At 32.3% G+C, this 19577-nt stretch overlaps 1 protein-coding gene across 1 annotated transcript in view; it reads right to left on the reverse strand.

Moving 5' to 3' along the window:
* Positions 1 to 19577, reverse strand: part of LOC132722902 (HAUS augmin-like complex subunit 5) — a 43531-nt gene that overhangs the window by 13925 nt on the left and 10029 nt on the right. The window contains exons 6-15 of the mRNA XM_060707517.1: positions 18062 to 18158; positions 17216 to 17301; positions 16167 to 16331; positions 14665 to 14746; positions 13712 to 13869; positions 11654 to 11816; positions 9343 to 9423; positions 7310 to 7455; positions 6644 to 6752; positions 2585 to 2726 (exon numbers count right to left, since the gene is read on the reverse strand). Coding sequence (XP_060563500.1) covers positions 2585 to 2726; positions 6644 to 6752; positions 7310 to 7455; positions 9343 to 9423; positions 11654 to 11816; positions 13712 to 13869; positions 14665 to 14746; positions 16167 to 16331; positions 17216 to 17301; positions 18062 to 18158 — 1229 coding nt within the window. The remainder of the gene's footprint in view (positions 1 to 2584; positions 2727 to 6643; positions 6753 to 7309; positions 7456 to 9342; positions 9424 to 11653; positions 11817 to 13711; positions 13870 to 14664; positions 14747 to 16166; positions 16332 to 17215; positions 17302 to 18061; positions 18159 to 19577) is intronic.

The following is a 19577-nucleotide window of genomic DNA, read 5'->3' on the forward strand; positions in this document are numbered from 1 at the left end:
TTGGAAATAAACTATGTCTTTCCAAGGTGAGTTCGTCTCTGGGTTTCCCTGTTTAAAAAAAAGCATAAACCCACTTCTGACACCAAAATTTTTAAGGACCCAAACCCCCCAGCGGTATTTAACCCAAAATCCAATTTAAATTAATCAGGAATTTACCCCCCCGCCCCCCCTGTAATTTAAATATAAGTGTTTTGGGCCCCAAAACTTTCTACTTTCCCTATTTAACCCTTTAAACACTTTCCCAAATTTTGGGCCCGTTTTTTAAAAAATTCGAAAATTAAACTTCAACACATCCTTTAAATCATCTTTTTTTTAAAATTTTTACATTTTAAGAGGTAGGGGTCACATCATAATTTGAGACAAACATAGTTTCATCAAGGGATCCTTTTTTAAAATATCTGGTCATCTTGTCAGGATATTTATATAAACCCCGGATTTATACAACCCCATTTTCCTTTTTGGAATTTGGGGTGTTTCAAATATAAGGGAAAAATCCTGCCAAATTTGGGGGAACACCCGGAAACTGGGTAAAAAAAGAACCCCCCTCCATGTTTTAACTCCGAAAATTTAAAATGTAAACGTCAAATTAAAAAAATTGTACATCAATTTTAAAAATTTAAAAAAAGTGCATCTCCCCAATTAAAAAATATTGTATATGATAACCTAGGGTCTTTCTGTGAGTAGATCTATCGATAAAAAACGGCAATTAAAAAAATTTGGCCCCGGGAAAATTTAAAAATTCTTCCCTTTGATTTGGAAAATTTTAAAAAAACCGGGATTTTACAATACTCGACAATAAAAGGGCCAGGCTTAAAGCAATGGGGGGGCTTCTTCGCTTTTGAAACATTTAGTTTTCAAAAAAAATGTAAAGTTTTTACAAGGGAAGTTGGAAAATTTTTTAAGACCAAATTTCAAACTTTTTTGATTTTGCCCCTAAAAGGTGGGTTTAATTCATATTAGTTTCCAAACATCAAAATAATTTGTAATAGAACTTCTGTTAAGTAAACTGTTGTTGGTTTTACCATATTTCTGGATAAAACCTTAAAAGACCAGCCCAAATTTAAGGTAAGTTATTATTTATCTATTATATTTGTAGATACCTTATAAAATAAGCAAGAAAATGGTTTTCAGGATATAATATAATAAAATATAAAAAAGACCCCCTAATACGACTTAAGGCTTTAAAGGGAAATTTAAGCTTTTTTTGCTTTGTTTCTTTTTCAAGTTTTTTTCGGTTGAAAAAGAAAGAAGCCCAAAAAGGGCGACAGTTTACCCCCATTTAAAAAAACTTTTGGGAAAGGGTACAAAAGGGGTTTCCCCCCGGGCCCAAAGAAAATCCCGGCTTAAACTTTGGGGCCAGTTTAAACAGTCTTTAAAAAAATATTTAAAAAAAAAAATAAAAGCAAAAAACAATTAAAAATTCTAACCCAACCCCTTTTTGGGAAACACCAAAAATAGGCCCTTTAAATTTAAAAAGCCAAAATAAAATATCTGAAATAACATTTAAAAATTCATAAATTTAAAAAAAAACCGGTCCCAAAAAAAACTCGGGGCCCCTTTTTAAAGTAATATATGCAAGAAAAAAAATTTTATTACGCAGAAAAAAAATACATTCTCCCCTTAATTTTAAAATATGATAAGACAGAAAATTTATCCCGGCCCCAAATTTAAAAGGGTTTTCAAAATTTTTTTTTTACATAAATAAAAAAATCCTTTAAAGGGTTTTAAAAGTAAAAAAAAATATAATTTTATAAAAAACCAGACCGAAATACAAATAAGTAGTTCCAAATTCTGTGGGCCCCCCCATTTTTTTTAAAAATTCCCAAAAATGAAAAAGAAAAAAGCCCCCCGTCTGAATCTTCCCAAAAATGTCTTTAGGATAAAATCCCCTTTGTGAAAATATTATAGTAACTGTAAAAAACTTCCCAAAATTTTTTAGATATTCATCAGGAAATTAAAAATTTGGGGGCATCTGAAACCCTTTTGTTTGGCCCAGAGTTTTTCTATCCTAATTTTGAAAACTCTTCTTAAAAGAGAACTGGGCAAACAATGCTGAAAATTCAACGGGGTTTTTTCGTTTGTGTTTCCCCTGGAATTTAAAGGGGGCCATTTGGTTTAAAAAAGGGAAACACTATTTGGGTCAAATTTTTAATACATTTTAAAATAAAACAGTTCATGATTTATAGAATTATATATGCACATTTTTGAAATTTTTTGTTGAAAATATTTTAAAAAGTAAATTGTTTATTTTCATTTGAAATGTTTCCCAAAATTTTTGGGAAGGGAGGGTATTCCATTCAAAATGCCCCAAATTTCCCTTGGTTTTTGAAGCACTAGTCAATGAAAATGAATTTATTATCAGCAAACAAAAACTGAAACTATGACTTATGTGTGGGTAAGTTGTTTATATTAATTGGGGAAGACAATCTTTCCAGTAAATAATTACCCAATTCAATTTTTAAACATTTGAAAGGGGTGGGTATTACCCATTTACCTCTGCAAGTTTATCTGGAGCTCTGATTTGAACTCGGTTCATTTACCAAATCTGTTTAAATGTAAGGGATATAACTCTGTAACTTATTACCAGTTATCACAGACACTATATCTTTCTCTCCTTGTTTATTTGTTCTCCATTGTTGTTGCCAGTTCTCTCTATCTAGTCTATATACAATCTCCTCTATATCTGTCTTTATCTGTAAACACTGTCGTAACACCATCTCTGGTGCCTGTAGAAACATGTAAAATACATATTTAGACTTTTTTATGGATGGGTTTTAAAAGGCACAAACACAGTAGAGGTTTACAAAACAACTTTCCAGCTTTACTGGTATAGCACATCTTATTCTATTAGTTGAAACATATTATTTAAGATGATTTTGGAACAAATTCTGGCAAGTTATCTTTACAAGTATCATATACCATTACATGTCTTTCTACATTTTATGCATGTATAACATGCAAAAATAAAAACTAAGAGAACACCAAGTGCAATGCCATGAAACCATGTTAATAATGATCACCATTGTAGAAAGTTTTGTTGTAGCAGGAATACAAATACAAGCAATGTTCAAAATAGAAAACTTGATTCAAAATCTGTATCACAGTCAAGTTTGATCCAAAAATACATTGCTGGCAATATGGCAATTACATATACCAATTACTTTATTGTTAATTTTGTAGTTTAAATTTGACAAAGTATACAATGAAAGGGTTATTACAGGAGTATGTTAATTTATTACTTTTATTGGCTCTCATGGATTTTACAAAAATTCTCTCCTAGTAAAATCAACTCCAGTAAAATATAAGTTCCAGATCAAGATACTTCTATAATAAACCTATTTTATCATGATTTAGTGAGCTTGAAGAAACAAAGACTGGTGTAATTTATGAGGAAATTAACCCTTTTAACCTATTTTTCAAATGTTACTAATTTGTTTATATTTGTGAAATCGGTAATGAAACAAGAGGGCCATGATGGCCCTGAGGTCGCTCACCTGTATATAGGCCCCCACCCCCAGGCCAATTTTTACCCAAGGGCTTTTATTTGTTTATTTGAACAGACTTGGTAGACACCCATAAGAAGATGTTTCATGCTAAACATCTAAGTTCTAGCTCATTGGGTTTTTAAAAGAAGATTTTTAAAATTTTACTATACACATATAGTTAGAAACAATGACACCCCTGGGGCAGGGCCAGTTTTGACCCCCGGGCTTTTATTTGAACAAACTTTGTAGATATTTACTTAAAGATGTTTCATGCTTAATATCTAAACTCTAGCTATTTGGGTTTTTTCAAAGAAGATTTTTAAGTTTTTGCTATACACATATAAGAAAATTAATGACCCCCCGGGCCGGGCGAGTTTTGACCCCAGGGCTTTTATTTGAACATACTTGGTAGACACCCATTAGAACATGTTTCATGCTAAATATCTTAGCTCTAGCTCTTTGAGTTCTTTAAAAGTAGATTTTTTAAGTTTTTGGGGCGGGCCAATTTTGACCCCAGGGCTTTTATTTGAACAAACTTGGTAGACACTCATTAGAAGATGTTTCATGCTAAATATCTTAGCTCTAGCTCTTTGGGTTCTTTAAAAGAAGATTTTTTAAGTTTTTACTATATGCATATAGGGAAAATCAATGACCCCACCGGGGCGGGGCCAATTTTGACCCCAGGGCTTTAATTTGAACAAACTTGGTAGACACTCACTAGAAGATGTTTCATGCTTAATATCTTAGCTCTAGCTCTTTGGGTTCTTTAAAAGATTTTTTAAGTTTTTACTATATGCATATAGGTAAAAATCAATGACCCCCTGGGGCGGGGCCAATTTTGACCCCAGGGCTTTTATTTGAACAAACTTGGTAGACATTCACTAGAAGATGTTTCATGCCAAATATCTAAGCTCTAGCTCTTACGGTTCTTTAAAAGAAGATTTTTTAAGTTTTTACTATATGCATATTGGGAAAATCAATGACCCCCGGGGCGGGGCCAATTTTGACCCCAGGGCTTTTATTTGAACAAACTTGGTAGACACTCACTAGAAGATGTTTCATGCCAAATATCTTAGCTCTAGCTCTTTGGGTTCTTTAAAATAAGATTTTTTAAGTTTTTACTATATGCATATAGGGAAAATCAATGACCCCCTGGGGTGGGGCCAATTTTGACCCCAGGGCTTTTATTTGAACAAACTTGGTAGACACTCACTAGAAGATGTTTCATGCCAAATATCTAAGCTCTAGCTTTTAGGGTTGTTTAAAAGAAGATATTTAAAGATTTTTCTTTCGGTTGCCATGGCAACCAGAGTTCTGCATGGAATTAAATTCTTTGAACAATTTTTAAAGGTGACCACCAAAGGAACATTCATGTGAAGTTTGGATGAAATTGGCTCAGTGGTTTATGAGGAGATGTCATTTAAAGCAAAAGTTTACGGACGGACGCCGGACGGACGCCGGACGAAAAGCGATCACAAAAGCTCACCCTGTCACTTTGTGACAGGTGATCTAACAAGAGCTGTCGGTAGGACAGCAACGCTCGACTATTCTTAGTGCTTGATAGTAAAAAAAATGCCTGATACAGTTACCTCCTCCTGTTTACAGGTTGGGGTCATGATGGTGAACAAGTGTGCAAAGTTTCAAAGCCATATGTCAATGGACTTTGAAAATATTTGAACTATTACAAAAACTTTAACGTAAATTCTAAGTCGAAAAAGGGGCATAATTCTGTCAAAATGCTTGATAGAGTTACCTCCTCCTGTTTACAGGTTGGGGTCATGATGTTGAACAAGTGTGCAAAGTTTCAAAGCCATATGTCAATGGACTTTGAAAATATTTGAACTATTACAAAAACTTTAACGTAAATTCTAAGTCGAAAAAGGGGCATAATTCTGTCAAAATGCTTAATAGAGTTACCTCCTCCTGTCTACAGGTTGGGGTCATGATGTTGAACAAGTGTGCAAAGTTTCAAAAGCCATATGTCTATGGACTTTGAAAATATTTGAACTATTACAAAAACTTTAACGTAAATTCTAAGTCGAAAAAGGGGCATTATTCTGTCAAAATGCTTGATAGAGTTACCTCCTCCTGTCTACAGGTTGGGGTCATGATGGTGAACAAGTGTGCAAAGTTTCAAAGCCATATGTCAATGGACTTTGAAAATATTTGAACTATTACAAAAACTTTAACGTAAATTCTAAGTCGAAAAAGGGGCATAATTCTGTCAAAATGCTTGATAGAGTTACCTCCTCCTGTCTACAGGTTGGGGTCATGATGGTGAACAAGTGTGCAAAGTTTCAAAGCCATATGTCAATGGACTTTGAAAATATTTGAACTATTACAAAAACTTTAACGTAAATTCTAAGTCGAAAAAGGGGCATAATTCTGTCAAAATGCTTGATAGAGTTACCTCCTCCTGTCTACAGGTTGGGGTCATGATGGTGAACAAGTGTGCAAAGTTTCAAAGCCATATGTCAATGGACTTTGAAAGTATTTGAACTATTACAAAAACTTTAACGTAAATTCTAAGTCGAAAAAGGGGCATAATTCTGTCAAAATGCTTGATAGAGTTACCTCCTCCTGTCTACAGGTTGGGGTTATGATGGTGAACAAGTGTGCAAAGTTTCAAAGCCATATGTCAATGGACTTTGAAAATATTTGAACTATTACAAAAACTTTAACATAAGTGGTTACGCCGACGCCGACGCTCGGGTGACTGCAATAGCTCTACTTATTCTTATCGAATAGTCGAGCTAAAAAGCAATACCGATGACATAGAACATATTTTCTGTTTATTTCGTACCCAATAACATATGTAACATAATTATGTACGGATAAATAAGTTTTTTTCAGCAGAGTTTTCCTTTCAATTAAAATAATTTAAATTTCTTCTTTAATTAATTAAGGATTTTCTTCTTCTTCCGAAATCAAACCATTTTTAAGCACTTTTTCAAGGACCCCCACAATTCAAGCACTTTTCAAGACAAAGATAGATTTCAAGCACTTTTCAAGACCTGTGTGAACCCTGGAATTCTAAGATTTCATCAATTCAGAGAACATCAATTATAATTGAACATCTCATAGAAATACACAATGTTTACCTTTCAGTCTTGGTGCGAAAATTCATATTTATGTATGTAACAGGTTACTGAATTTACCTGGAAACTTTGAAAGTTTAAGCATTGTAGTACAGTCATCAATGCAGGTTTAAGATTCGCTGGACTTGTTTGATGTATAGATAGATCTAATACTGCTGTCTTTAATGCACTGAAACAATAACAAGATAATGTCTACAATAAAACATAGCCTTATAGCAATTATATATCAATATTTACGTCACATTTATTTGTTTTGATCAATTTTGTGTTCAACACAAATGAAAATATAACTTATATCCCTACACTTTTACTTCTAAGATGTTTTTTACTTCTACATGTAGTTCTAAGATGATAAATAAATCATGTGTTTTGCATTAATTTTGCCCATAAATTGAATCATTCACAACAGCTACGAATAATCTAAAATCTAAATATATTATACAAAGTAATATTTGCCTTCTATTCACTTGTTGATTGGTCAACATACTTTTCCTTCTTTTAGTTCAATATTATTTTATTGTATAATAATATTTTATTGTATAATAACATTTTATTGTATATCAATATTTTATTGTATATTAATGTGATAAACCTACTAAATTTAACATCATTATCTTATGCATAATTTCAATGTACATACAAAAAGGTTAGACATAATTTTATAGTAATATTATGTCTATCCCTGAAGGTCGATCATATTGGCTTAATGGTAACATAATTACTTACTTTTCTATCTGTGAGAACATGAGGTATGGTAGAGCTAAGTTAGCAAACTCGTTCACTTCTAGTGTGATACAATCCTGTAGCTTGCCAGATACTGTACTAATCTGTGTCTGATGTGACATCAATGATCTCTCTATATACTCGTCTATCTGTAATCATATATATTATTATGTTATTTTACAATGGAAAATCTTGAATGGCAAGTAATGACAATATCTCTATTTATTTAATTTTACCCATGAAATATGGTGCTATATCAGTCAAATATATTTCTTTTTCTTAAATAAATATGAAATATAAATATGAAAGTGGGCGGAGTCAAAACTCATATTTATTTTAAGGGACTTCTTTCGCCGATTTGTTTGAAAAATCTGATAAATACAAAACAACCTTTTCTTGAATTCTAGCATGATAGAAAATGGTTTAACTAAGAAAATTAATCCGAACGCCAATATCTTTAATTCAGTAATTAACGCTGTACAGTCGTTTAAAGAGTTGTTTACATGACGTCACAATGTTGCGCCAAACAGCGCATGCTTACGCATAAATTACTGCGCGCTGTTCAATTGCAGTTGGCAGCAAGCAAGGGGATTCGTTACCATTTTCTTTGATAATGAAATTAAAATAAGGTTATTTTTTCATTTTTCGTGACATATGGTATATATTTTCACTCAACATGATAAAATGGCAAATATTTTCACTCGCTGTACCGGCTCGTGAAAATATGTGGCATTTTATCATGTTTCGAGAAAATATATTCCATATTTCACTCAAACGAAAAAATATCCTCTTAATATCAATATAATAGTACAGTGGAAACCATATGAAAAGTCATCATGGTCTTGTGCATGCTTCTTTAAGTCATCATAAGATCAACATAGTAAATGAATGTTTTCTTGTTATTATTTTTCACTGTCATCTGTAAATAAAATAGCCAAGAAAAGGAAAGAGAAACACAAGGGTGAAATGGGCTTTAAATAGTACCTGTTTTCTAAATTGTGAATAGATATTGAATCCAATGTTGAATATCAATGAAATATTGATACCATGATATTCAATGACAGCCCAATTTAATCGTTATGTACAATTATACAAAAATATATTTGAATGGCAATCATAAGACCAGCTGCTAGATTCATTCTGAACCCTTTTCAAACATTTCAGTCGTTATCAGAGGTTTGCATGGGATCGCTATATCATACAAACACAAAATATATAGAGGATATTGAAATACTGAATTTATTGCACGAGTTGAATAAAATTACATTATGCGAGCCTGTGGCGAGCTTAATATTATTTTATTCAACAAGTGCAATAAAATCAGTAATGAACTTACACGAATTTAATATTCTTTTTATCACATACCCAAAATAAAGACCGTTTAAAGTGATAAAAGAGTCATTTTTCATTGACGCGCCTATAGTATAATGCTAACATTTAGCGCGTCTTTACACTATGTTTGCATAACGCTAATGACGTCACGTCAAAATATATGCACAGCCGTGCAATACCATATTTACGGAGTCGCAAAGTCGGCACGGGTGTGTGATAAAGGATTATATTCATGCAAGCTTGTATTTATATTGGAACATATTTGTATAGTATAACAATTTAAAGAAGCATAGATGGTTAAATTCAGATTAATGATCAGGATTTCTGTACATAAATATCACCTAGAAATGCTAGAATCAAGGTCAATATCAGTTTCTATGGATTGTCTTGTTACCTCATCTCAACTAATTTCAACATTGGAAAATTTAAAGTCACATAATAAACTGCAAGAATGTTATTTATTTTTATAAAACGAGCAGAAGTTTATAAATCATCATATATTTCTGCCTGCTTCGTTTTAAAATTTATTACCCTAAAATTTGTAATTATGTATAGAGAACATGCTTTATCAATAAAGATTAATTTGCAGAATTTTATTTCTCTTGTAATCAGAAATATATAAGAATAATCAACAGTGACTTGAATAGGCATTACCATTTAAATTATATAACAATTACATAATATGATACAGAATTTATATATACCTCATCTATCTGAGAATCAAGTCTGGACTGAGAGTTTAAATTCTGTTTTACCAACACTTGTATAACATTCTGTTTCTTATCCTGGAAAATATAAAATAAATCATCATAATAGTCCCTGATCTTCACAAACAACAGTCTTTACACTTGTAAGTTACATTTGTACTTATCAGCTACATATAAAATGATGTTTTACAAAGAGTTATCCCATCTACAGCATATAAGACTATTCTCCTTGCTTGATAGTAAAATAAACAGCCATAAGTTCACAAAGGGGAATTATTCAGTAATTATGCTACAAGAGTTATGTGTCTTGTTTGTTTTGTTTTATTGGATTTTACGTCACATCAACACAGTATAGGTCATATGGCGGCGTTCCAGCTTTACTGGTGGAGGAAGACCTCAGGTGAGTTTCCGTGCATTATTTCAGGCATAAATGGGTACCTGAGTAGAACCACCAACGTTCCTTAAGCTAGCTGGATAGCTTCCTAACATGAAAGAATTCAAAGTCCCTATCGTGATTCGGACCCACAGCGTTAAAGCAGGGATTGAAGAATCTTTTCAGAGCTCCACGTCCTGCATGCTTTGCTACTCTTCCTGTATTTTTGCCTCGATTTTCAAGATAAACTTTGCCAATGCAATAGTACCTTGCCGATGCAAAAGACCGCTAAAAATTCTCATAATTTCTTTGCATAAATTTAACAAACCAAAACCGGAAACAAAGCTTGTGTTTTAGGTTATGTATAAAAAGTGCACAGTATAGAGCATTGTCGAACACATTCAAGTCACACCCTTATCCAATTAACAATGCGTTCAGAGCTTTATAAAGTGCGCAAATTATACATAACCTAGGGCACAAGCTTTGTTTCCTGTTTTTCATTGTTGAATGTAAACAGTGTTTCTCCCAGAGCAAGTTTTTGACGCATTTTTTACTACCTTGACACAATGAGATTCAATTAGTGTGTTTCCTGTGACCCAGTAATTTATTCTCCATTAATTTACAGTAAATCTCAAATTATGACTATTTCAAATCCATGGCAAACTGTTATACAAATTCAAATAAAAATCTTGCACTGCTTTTATTTTTACGACTTCAAACCTTTTAATTGTCCGTCAATCATACAAAATTCCTTTCATGTACCCCAAAAGTATCCAATTACTGTCCACTTTTCTATCAACTTATTATCCAATTTTCAAAACAAACTTGTTTACACAACCCTCTTTCAATCAATTCATTACACATTTTACCTGTATATAGTACAGCTAGTGATATAGCGTATACTACCAAATATGGAATGGATAATGCAACTGTGTAAACAATTGACTGGCTGATTAAAAGTTAAGTTGTAATGTATTTATTAAGCTACATGTATTACAGTGGCTTGTGAATGGAGCTAACTGGGTGTAATTAAATTCATTAAAGATTTTTTTTCTGTTTATTGAGATTCTTCAAAATTGTTTATATGCTACATTTTCTTTTCTATTTATCTATTCATATTTCAATGACTGAATGAACTACAGGGAAGGGGCTGATAAAATAGTGGTTCTAGTTCTCCTATGTATTTCTTGGTTAATAAAATAAATGGTTTGGCATGACCCTCAAAACTTTCAAGTGACCCCTTAAACCTTATACAGCGGGCCAGAAATGACCCCAAGAAAATTAAAGCTGGAAGAAACACTGTGTAAACAAACTGATTTTAAGAATTCTAGCTTTCTATTTCATGGCAAATTTCCACTCGTCCTGTCAGACGAGCATACAACGATTTTGTACTCGTCCTGCATCAATGTCTACTTGTAAATACAAGCCGATGAGCGGAATGTTCGAACCCTGTGAGGGGAAAGTGTTTTGAAGTTAACGACCCAAAACACTTGGCCACGGACGCCCCTTATGAGTTTTGATTACTAAGCTACAATTACAATGCCATATGTAAAGTTTCAAGTAACTATCATCAGCAATTGTAGAGATTTCTTATCTTTGTACTCCATCTCAATTCTATGACCCAGATCCATGAATTTGCCAACTAATAAGACAACATGGTAGACTATTCTCTGTGCTCGACAGTAAGAAAAGGGGCATTACTCTGCAAAGAGGTAAATCAGAGTTAAATGACCTGTGCCCCATATGTATAATAATCAAAGTTTCAACCCATTTCCTTCAAATGTTTTGGAGATACCAACTTGCACTCAAAATCTTTAGCAAAGTGTAATGCAACAGGTGTACAATAGCTTTCACTATTCTTTGAATAGTTGAGCTAAAAAAGATATACTCTAACATTTTCTATTATGATTAAGTTAATTAAAGTAAGATTCTTACAGTAAGTTCCTGGAACTCTTGTATTCTGTGATATTTTGTTATAAGTTCTTGCCTCTCTCTGAAGCTAGACTCTACAATCTCTTTTAAACTTTCTCCCTCTCTGTTTAGACAGTGAAGAGATGCCCTGTATCCATCTAACTCTAGCTCTGCCTCTATCAAATTCCTGAATATTATGTTACAATGGATATACATTAATGTTACAATAGATATACATTATAGAGATAGTGTTGTGTTACTAAAGAATTTATTTTTAAAATACATATAGTTAAATTCCATGCTAAAAGGCAGAAAACAATAATTTACCATTAGGACACTTATTAATGTGTCAAGCCTCATGTTAAAAACTGTGGCAGTTAATCTGATATAAAACTGTGTGCAAAATATTTAAGTATATTTAGCTACATATCTGTTGCCTGCAATTAAAAACAATTGTGTGGTTTTTGAAAAAAGAAGAATTCAAAATTACATAAAATACAAGAAATATTTCAGTATAAAATCTCATATGAAGACAATTATAATGTTCACTTAATAAACAAGTTAAATATTTAGATAACAAATTTTACTTTATCTTTGCATGTTTTTCTAGGAATTCCAAATAGGAAATCAAAATAAATTAACTAGTTTAATATACAATTCATTCAAAAAGAAAGTCTGATCTCACAAATTAGTTCAGAATTAGAAAATGGGTTCATAGGGCACACACATTCTACTGTCAGACAGCACTACAACAAGACTGGTGGACAATGGCTTATCTATATGGCCCATGGCTTATCTATATGGCCCATCCCAAAGAATAAATATAAACTAGAAATGTGTCCATAGGACACGGATGCCCCCACACACCACTGTTCTGTCAATCTTATGACTCTAGGTCAAATATTTTTTTGGACTACATGTGCCACAAGTTGAAAACTAAAAATCAACAAAGGGCCATAATTCTGTTAAACTTGGTCGCAGCAATAATTCCTACCTTTACTACCATCTACACATTAAGGTTGTTAATCCCTGGAAGTTTAAGCAAAATCTGCCATCCGGTTTAAGAGGAGTTGCAATCACAAAATTTTTACATAGTATATAATGAAAAAAACAACAAAGGGCCATAATTCTGTTAAATTTGGTTGCAGCGAAAATTCCTTCCTTTACTGCCATCATCACATAAAGGTTGTTCATCCTTGGAAGTTTAAGCAAAATCTGCCATCCGGTTTAAGAGGAGTTGCATTCACAAAATTTCTATATAGTATATAGTGAAAAAATCAACAAAGGGCCATAATTCTGTAAAGTTTGGTCGCAGCAAAAATTCCTTCCTTTACTACCATCTTCACCTTAAGGTTGTTCATCCCTGTAAGTTTAAGCAAAATCTGCCATGCGGTTTAAGAGGAGTTGCATTCACAAAATTTCTACATAGTATATAGTGAAAAAATCAACAAAGGGCCATAATTCTGTTAAATTTGGTCGCAGCAAAAATTCCTTCCTTTACTACCATCTACACATTAAGGTTGTTCATCCCTGTAAGTTTGAGCAAAATCTGCCATGCGGTTTAAGAGGAGTTGCGTTCACAAAATTTCTTCATAGTATCTAGTGAAAAAATCAACAAAGGGCCATAATTCTGTTAAATTTGGTCGCAGCGAAAATTCCTTCCTTTACTACCATCTACACATTAAGGTTGTTCATCCCTGTAAGTTTAAGCAAAATCTGCCATCCGGTTTAAGAGGAGTTGCGTTCACAAGATTTCGGGACGTACGGACGGACTGACGGACGGACTGACGGACTGACACTCGGACGGACAAGTGCAACGCTTTATGCTCCCACTCTGTGGGAGCATAAAAATTAAATAATAATCATTTTCAGCAGTTATTAACCTTAAACCAGCTTCAATGTATTTTGTGAAATGGATTTGCTTGACTGAATTTGGAAGAAACCATTCAAAGTTTAGGGGTTTCATTATCAAAATATGAAAGTAGAGCCACCAAGAATGTCAAACCCGTTTAGTCTGCATAGTTGGCCTGGCTCTATACTGGTGGCAAAAGTTAGAACACTTTCAGTTTAGACCAAACTTACCTTGCTAATGCAAAATCTGCATTTTTCTGTGAGAACAGTTTCTGCAATCGTTTCTCTATTTGCCCTTTTAAAGCCACAATAGATTCTTCTAAATTTCTCGCCTCATTTGTATATTTCTGTGACTGTATAAATCTTTGAAGATGCTCATTAGTTCTCTCCTGCAATGTTTTACAAATGTTGTACATAATATATTATTTATGATTTACAGAGGAAACATAAATAATGAACACCTGTTGTGAAAAGATTATGCTTTTCCAGGAAGTTACATCACTTTTGCTTTCCACACGTCAAATTGATGAAGGTTGTTTAATGAACAAGGTATACTCATAAGGCAAACATCATATTCAAGCACGCCAACTTCTTACTAAAGTACTTAATAACAAATATTTTACATGTAGCAAATACTCATGTACTGTTATGGGTTTAATGATGTTAAGCAAGTTTTTTTAAACGATTCTTATGCAAGTAGGCACTTAAGGGATATATTTATTTATTTTGTTGGAGGATTTTAAGTTATATCAACATTGTCGAACCACAAACCTTCCGTAAAAGGGATATATGGATTACGGATTCTGCATCTTGTAAATTCTTGTTTCCAAGTATAACTAGAACAGTGCTGTGCCCCTAAGACAAATAAGCATCCACCTTATCCTTTACAATTCAACATAATTAAACTAATATTTGTGTATTCAGTCATTTACTTATGACCATTAGATTTTCAACAGCTAAAACAATTCTTATAAATATATCATTATGTATATGAAACCTACAATTAAAATATGTACATACTAGCAGTGACAATAAAGACATATGTCATGCAGTTTGACCAGGCTTCTTACATGTATGTGGCTCAATTTTTATAGTTTTGATATTAAAGTCATTATACTAAAAATAGATGGTTTCAAAAAGTTCAATACACTAATTTAGCTGAATGAGAGTCACAATGATTATACCTGTAGTAACTGATGGACACTCCTAAGAAGTGATGGTGGTTTAGCTAGATCCTTAACATCTCCTCCTGGTTCATACTTAAACCTGAAATATATAAACACTAATATCTAACAATTGTTTACAATATCTAACTATTGTTTACATCACACAACTGTTTACAATAACAATAAAATGTTCATATTTCATGGACTGAAATCAAATCAAGACCTTCAATAAGAATAATGTGTTTAAAACGTTAATGAGATAAAGGAAATGTATCTTGAGAAACTGTAGATGTGACATATATTAGTATAAGTTATATACAGAGTTTTAAGAAGTTAATTTTCAAGCAAACTAAGTAGTGAATAAAAAATACAGCTTAAAGCACTCAAAATTTAAAATAAAATTTTTTATAAAAGATTTCAATAGTAATTTTGTGCTTTTGTTTTGTTTTGTTAACATTGATGGATATCCAAAGTTATATAAAGCTACTAATTATACGTATATACTTTCCATACAAATGCTATGTATTTTTGTAAGAGTCTTTGTTGTAACTATAATGCTGTTTATTGTTATTTTAGTTTTCTATTTATATACATGTATGTATAGAAGGCCATATTGGAAACAAGTTGTATGTTTACTATGTCCTCTTAATATGTCATCTTTTCAAATAAAGTTATTATTATGATATTGATGTCATATAAACATTCTAATATTTGATGTTACCTCAAATAATTTGCTTGTTTCGTATTAAATCTGGAAAGATATATAACATTTTGTCAGAAAATAGAACCTTAAAAGGACCACACTGAGGTGAAGTAACTGAAAATATTTTTTTTGAGGGCAATATTTAGGATCATTCCTTCACTCTGTCTTCCAAGAATAATTATTTATATTGTGTAAAATGACCATGAAATGAACACCATTTACTTAAAGCAGGCTTAAATCATGCAAAAATTAATTTTCATTTAACTCTTGAGTATATTTTTTTATTATCTTTGCACATTTTTTTTTCCAATCTAAGTGTATCACTTGATTTATGCAAGAATTTCAAATTTTATGATTTTAGTATTTCTGACCCCAGTTGAGCTCCTTTAAACAAAATGTGATGTAGTATATTTTTAAATCTTTGACTCTTTTTATGTCATTTTAAGAGACTTGTCAACTATATGAATGGCATTGAGATTCAAAATTTCTATTACACAAAGTCATAAAATGGCACTTATTTCCTCAAACTAGGACAGAATAAGAAGTGAACTATGTTAGAAATTACAAGCCTGGTTGATTATTTACATAAAATGTACAATAACCAGTGAATACCTAGTGCATGAATAAACTGATAAAGCAAACATCCTAACAATTTATGAATTTAAAAAAAAATGTATTACGATATTTTAAAATGAACTCTTCTAATAAAGTTTTAGACAGTATGACAGGTTCTGAAGTATGAGTTTTCCGATCCTCATCCACCATGTCAATAACAATTACAATGTATACAAGTTTTCTAGAATATACAATGTAATACCTTAGATTTTGAGCATCCCTCCTGATGTCCACTTTACTGGTCATTGCCTTCAAGGTGGCTGTTGTATCTCTAGTGTTATGTAACAGACTGGTCAGTATTTGGTCAGCAGAGAAAGTCCCTGATACCAGTTCTACCTTCTGCCATAATGGTTCTTTCCTCTTAGCACTGTAAATCATAAATCAGTTACTGAGTGACCCCCAGCAGAGGGGCAAATATTGACCCAAGGGGTATGAATATGACATGAATCAGTTTTGTGGTGGTCCACAAGGTAATGCTACATACCAACTATTTAAGTTCTGTGCATCGTAGTTTTACAGAATAAGACTTGAATGTCTTTATATATCTAGTGACCCCCAAGTATTAAAGCATGAAAAATCTGGATTATTATAATGTATTTTCAGAGACTGAAGGCAGAAAATTGTATCAAGACTGAATCACAATACACCGTTACTCCCTATAAAATCTCTAAGTAAATCATGATGAAACATTATGGATGTTATGCCGACAAGTCTGTATATTTACTTGTCAAGCAAAAGTATGAGTGTGGACTTACAAATAAAATACCCATTAGTTTGATTAATCAATTTATTATTTTTTTAAACTCAATTTTTGTCAAATATCAGTAGTCTGTCCACTTGACCAGTTTTTCAGGATAACTAATCAGTTATTACCAATTTCTACACAATGTGTAAATAGAGGGCTAATTATCATGTTTCGTCTCGGATGTGAATTCATGTCTTTAATGTCCATGTTGATAAATCCAGATATATTACTTTGTAAAGACATTAAAAACTTACAACATACTTTTCCACAATGGGCTACTAACATAACACTCACAATGGACAATTATATAACTATTTGTAGTCAAAAGTGTTATTAATCTTATTTATATTTGAGGTTATAATTTTAATCTTGCAAAATATCATTCAAAAACATGAAATTAAGACAAATTCATTAATAACATTTTAACACTACTGATAAATGTACATCTGGAAGGATATAAGCAATATGTATAATTCTGAATTAACAAAATTCAAACTCAAACTTACAATTGAGATTTATCTCCACTGAAAGCACCTTTTAATGTGTCCTGTAGAAACCCTCCAATTTCCTCACAACATTCCCTCACATGTTTCTATAAATAGATTATAAAGGTATTCAATGATCAAATCAGTGTACTTCTAATTTAAAATGATCAGTTACAGGCAAATATCAACTCTGACAAACATTATTTATAATCTTTAAAACTAAAACCTCAAGTGCAGAAAGCAACTAAGCATCACCGATATATGTACTTTAAAATGTAAGTGTTGCCCAAACATTCGGCACATTTAATCAGAAGAATCATGGAGATTTACATATAATGGTGGCTACATCATCTATCTGTGAAAGATGACCCACGATATATATTACATAAGTATTATATTATGCCTGAAACAATGAGCACTTTGACAGAACGAATCAGTGACCTTCTGTTATGTAATTATATAGCTTAATCACATGAAAGATTTTTATTTAATTTCCCTAATGTGGGATTAAAACATTAACCAGTAAAGTGAAAGTAACAAGCCTTTGTCACGAGCATAGACAGGCTAGCCAGTAAAGAGACTAGACTATTATCAGAAGGACTACAGTCATCCAATTTAGCACTGGCCCAGTGGCCCATGGCCAGTGTAAATTAGTTCGTGCTAATGTAAATTTTAAGAAAATTTAGTTAAATATATAGTAGAATAAATTCAAAACTCGAATTCGGGCCAGTGAATTCAAAATCTTAAATTTGATGACTGCGACTAAATTTTTCATCTTGATATCCCAAAAATTAATTTTAGTTAATTTATGCATTCAGCAGGTGATGGGTTTTTTGAAAACAAAAAGATAAAGGATAAGTTACATACACATGAAGCTGTTTCTAAGGCTGGTGTATCGGAGTCACTGTCAGGATCTTGGTCAGCTGTTTCCCTACTGTAATATTCTTCTCTCTCTAATGTTTTCCTGTAATACAATTTATTATTGAACATTATATGGCCTTAAACTGAAAACAAACCCAGGGTTTTACGGGACGCAGAATTCTGCGTCCCTATACGCATAAATTTTGACATGTACGCATATAAGTTATCCACCTGCGTCCAAGTGTACGCACAAAAATAATTCTAGACAATAGATATTATTGTTTCTGACCCGACATGATTTTATCTCTTTCTTCTCGAAGCTCATAAAATTCCATTTAAACCTAATGCTTGCATTGTTTATTCGGAAGTTAACATAATTGAAATCTACTGTGCATGCTATTTGCAAGTGCCCGCTGCAGAAATTGATGACGTTTAACGTGCAAGCTACAGTTACTGATGACGTTTACCGTAAAATCTATTTTTTGTAGCTGTTTTTGGTTTTTCTATTGCTATATTTAGACGGACTATTTATAACAAGCAATTACTATTTGTTAGCGTATCCAATGTCGATCTACCAGTTCGGCGATTGTATTTTGTACATGAACAGCGATAATAAAAAATGCAGTGCTTTTTGCAAAGTGTTATATGAAAAAGTGTTAGAAATTAAGTCACTGGGTATGTTATTATCGTTGGTGTTATAAATATAATGGTTTCGGCGAACTTAACTTATGACTGGGACATCAAGTATGTCCCAGCTTATGAGGAGGTGCAAAAGCGGTTTTGTCAGCCTTTTGTTTTATGATATTTTTAAAAACGCAACATATTTAGCTGACTGGTCTGTAAAGATATCTATTGTGTGTTTACTTGTTCAGCTAAAATATTTACAAATAGATCAGTACAAATTTTCAGTCTCTTGGTGTAATCACCTTGTCAATAACAAAATATGCTACTATTAAAACTTGACATTCCAGCCGCTCAAAGACTTATAAGCCTTGGAAATAGCACATGATATTATTGTAAAGGGCTACTAAAATGCTATAAAAAACCTAGTGATAAAAGATATTGAAATCATATACTTCTTATGAAAACAGTACAATATACATGCATATTTCTTACAGAGTAAATAAACGATTTTAAGCAAAATAGAGTGGTCTTCATAGTCTTTTATAGTGAATATAATTTTGGACCCCTAAAATTCAGGCCTGGACCCCTACTTTTCTAGGCTGTGCATCCACTGGACCCCTAAAATTTCAAAGAGATGTAAAACCCTGCAAACCAATTCCTTAATTTTAATACTTAACATCATGTTCATGTCAACCCTGCTTGACAACATTAACCTTTACCACATTTAATATTTTAAATGGACTTGAAAATTTTTACTTGCCAAGTTTACTATTTTGCTAATAACATGTAAAACTAATTGGGACTTAAATCATGAAGATATATAATGAAACATTCTAAGACTAGCTCTACTCATTTGGCCTCATTAAAGTATACACATTTTCTTATATATTTAAGCTAG

The sequence above is a fragment of the Ruditapes philippinarum genome, unplaced genomic scaffold (genome assembly GCF_026571515.1).
Source record: "Ruditapes philippinarum isolate M1 unplaced genomic scaffold, ASM2657151v2 ctg822_1_1_1_1, whole genome shotgun sequence".
NCBI classification, from domain to species: domain Eukaryota; kingdom Metazoa; phylum Mollusca; class Bivalvia; order Venerida; family Veneridae; genus Ruditapes; species Ruditapes philippinarum.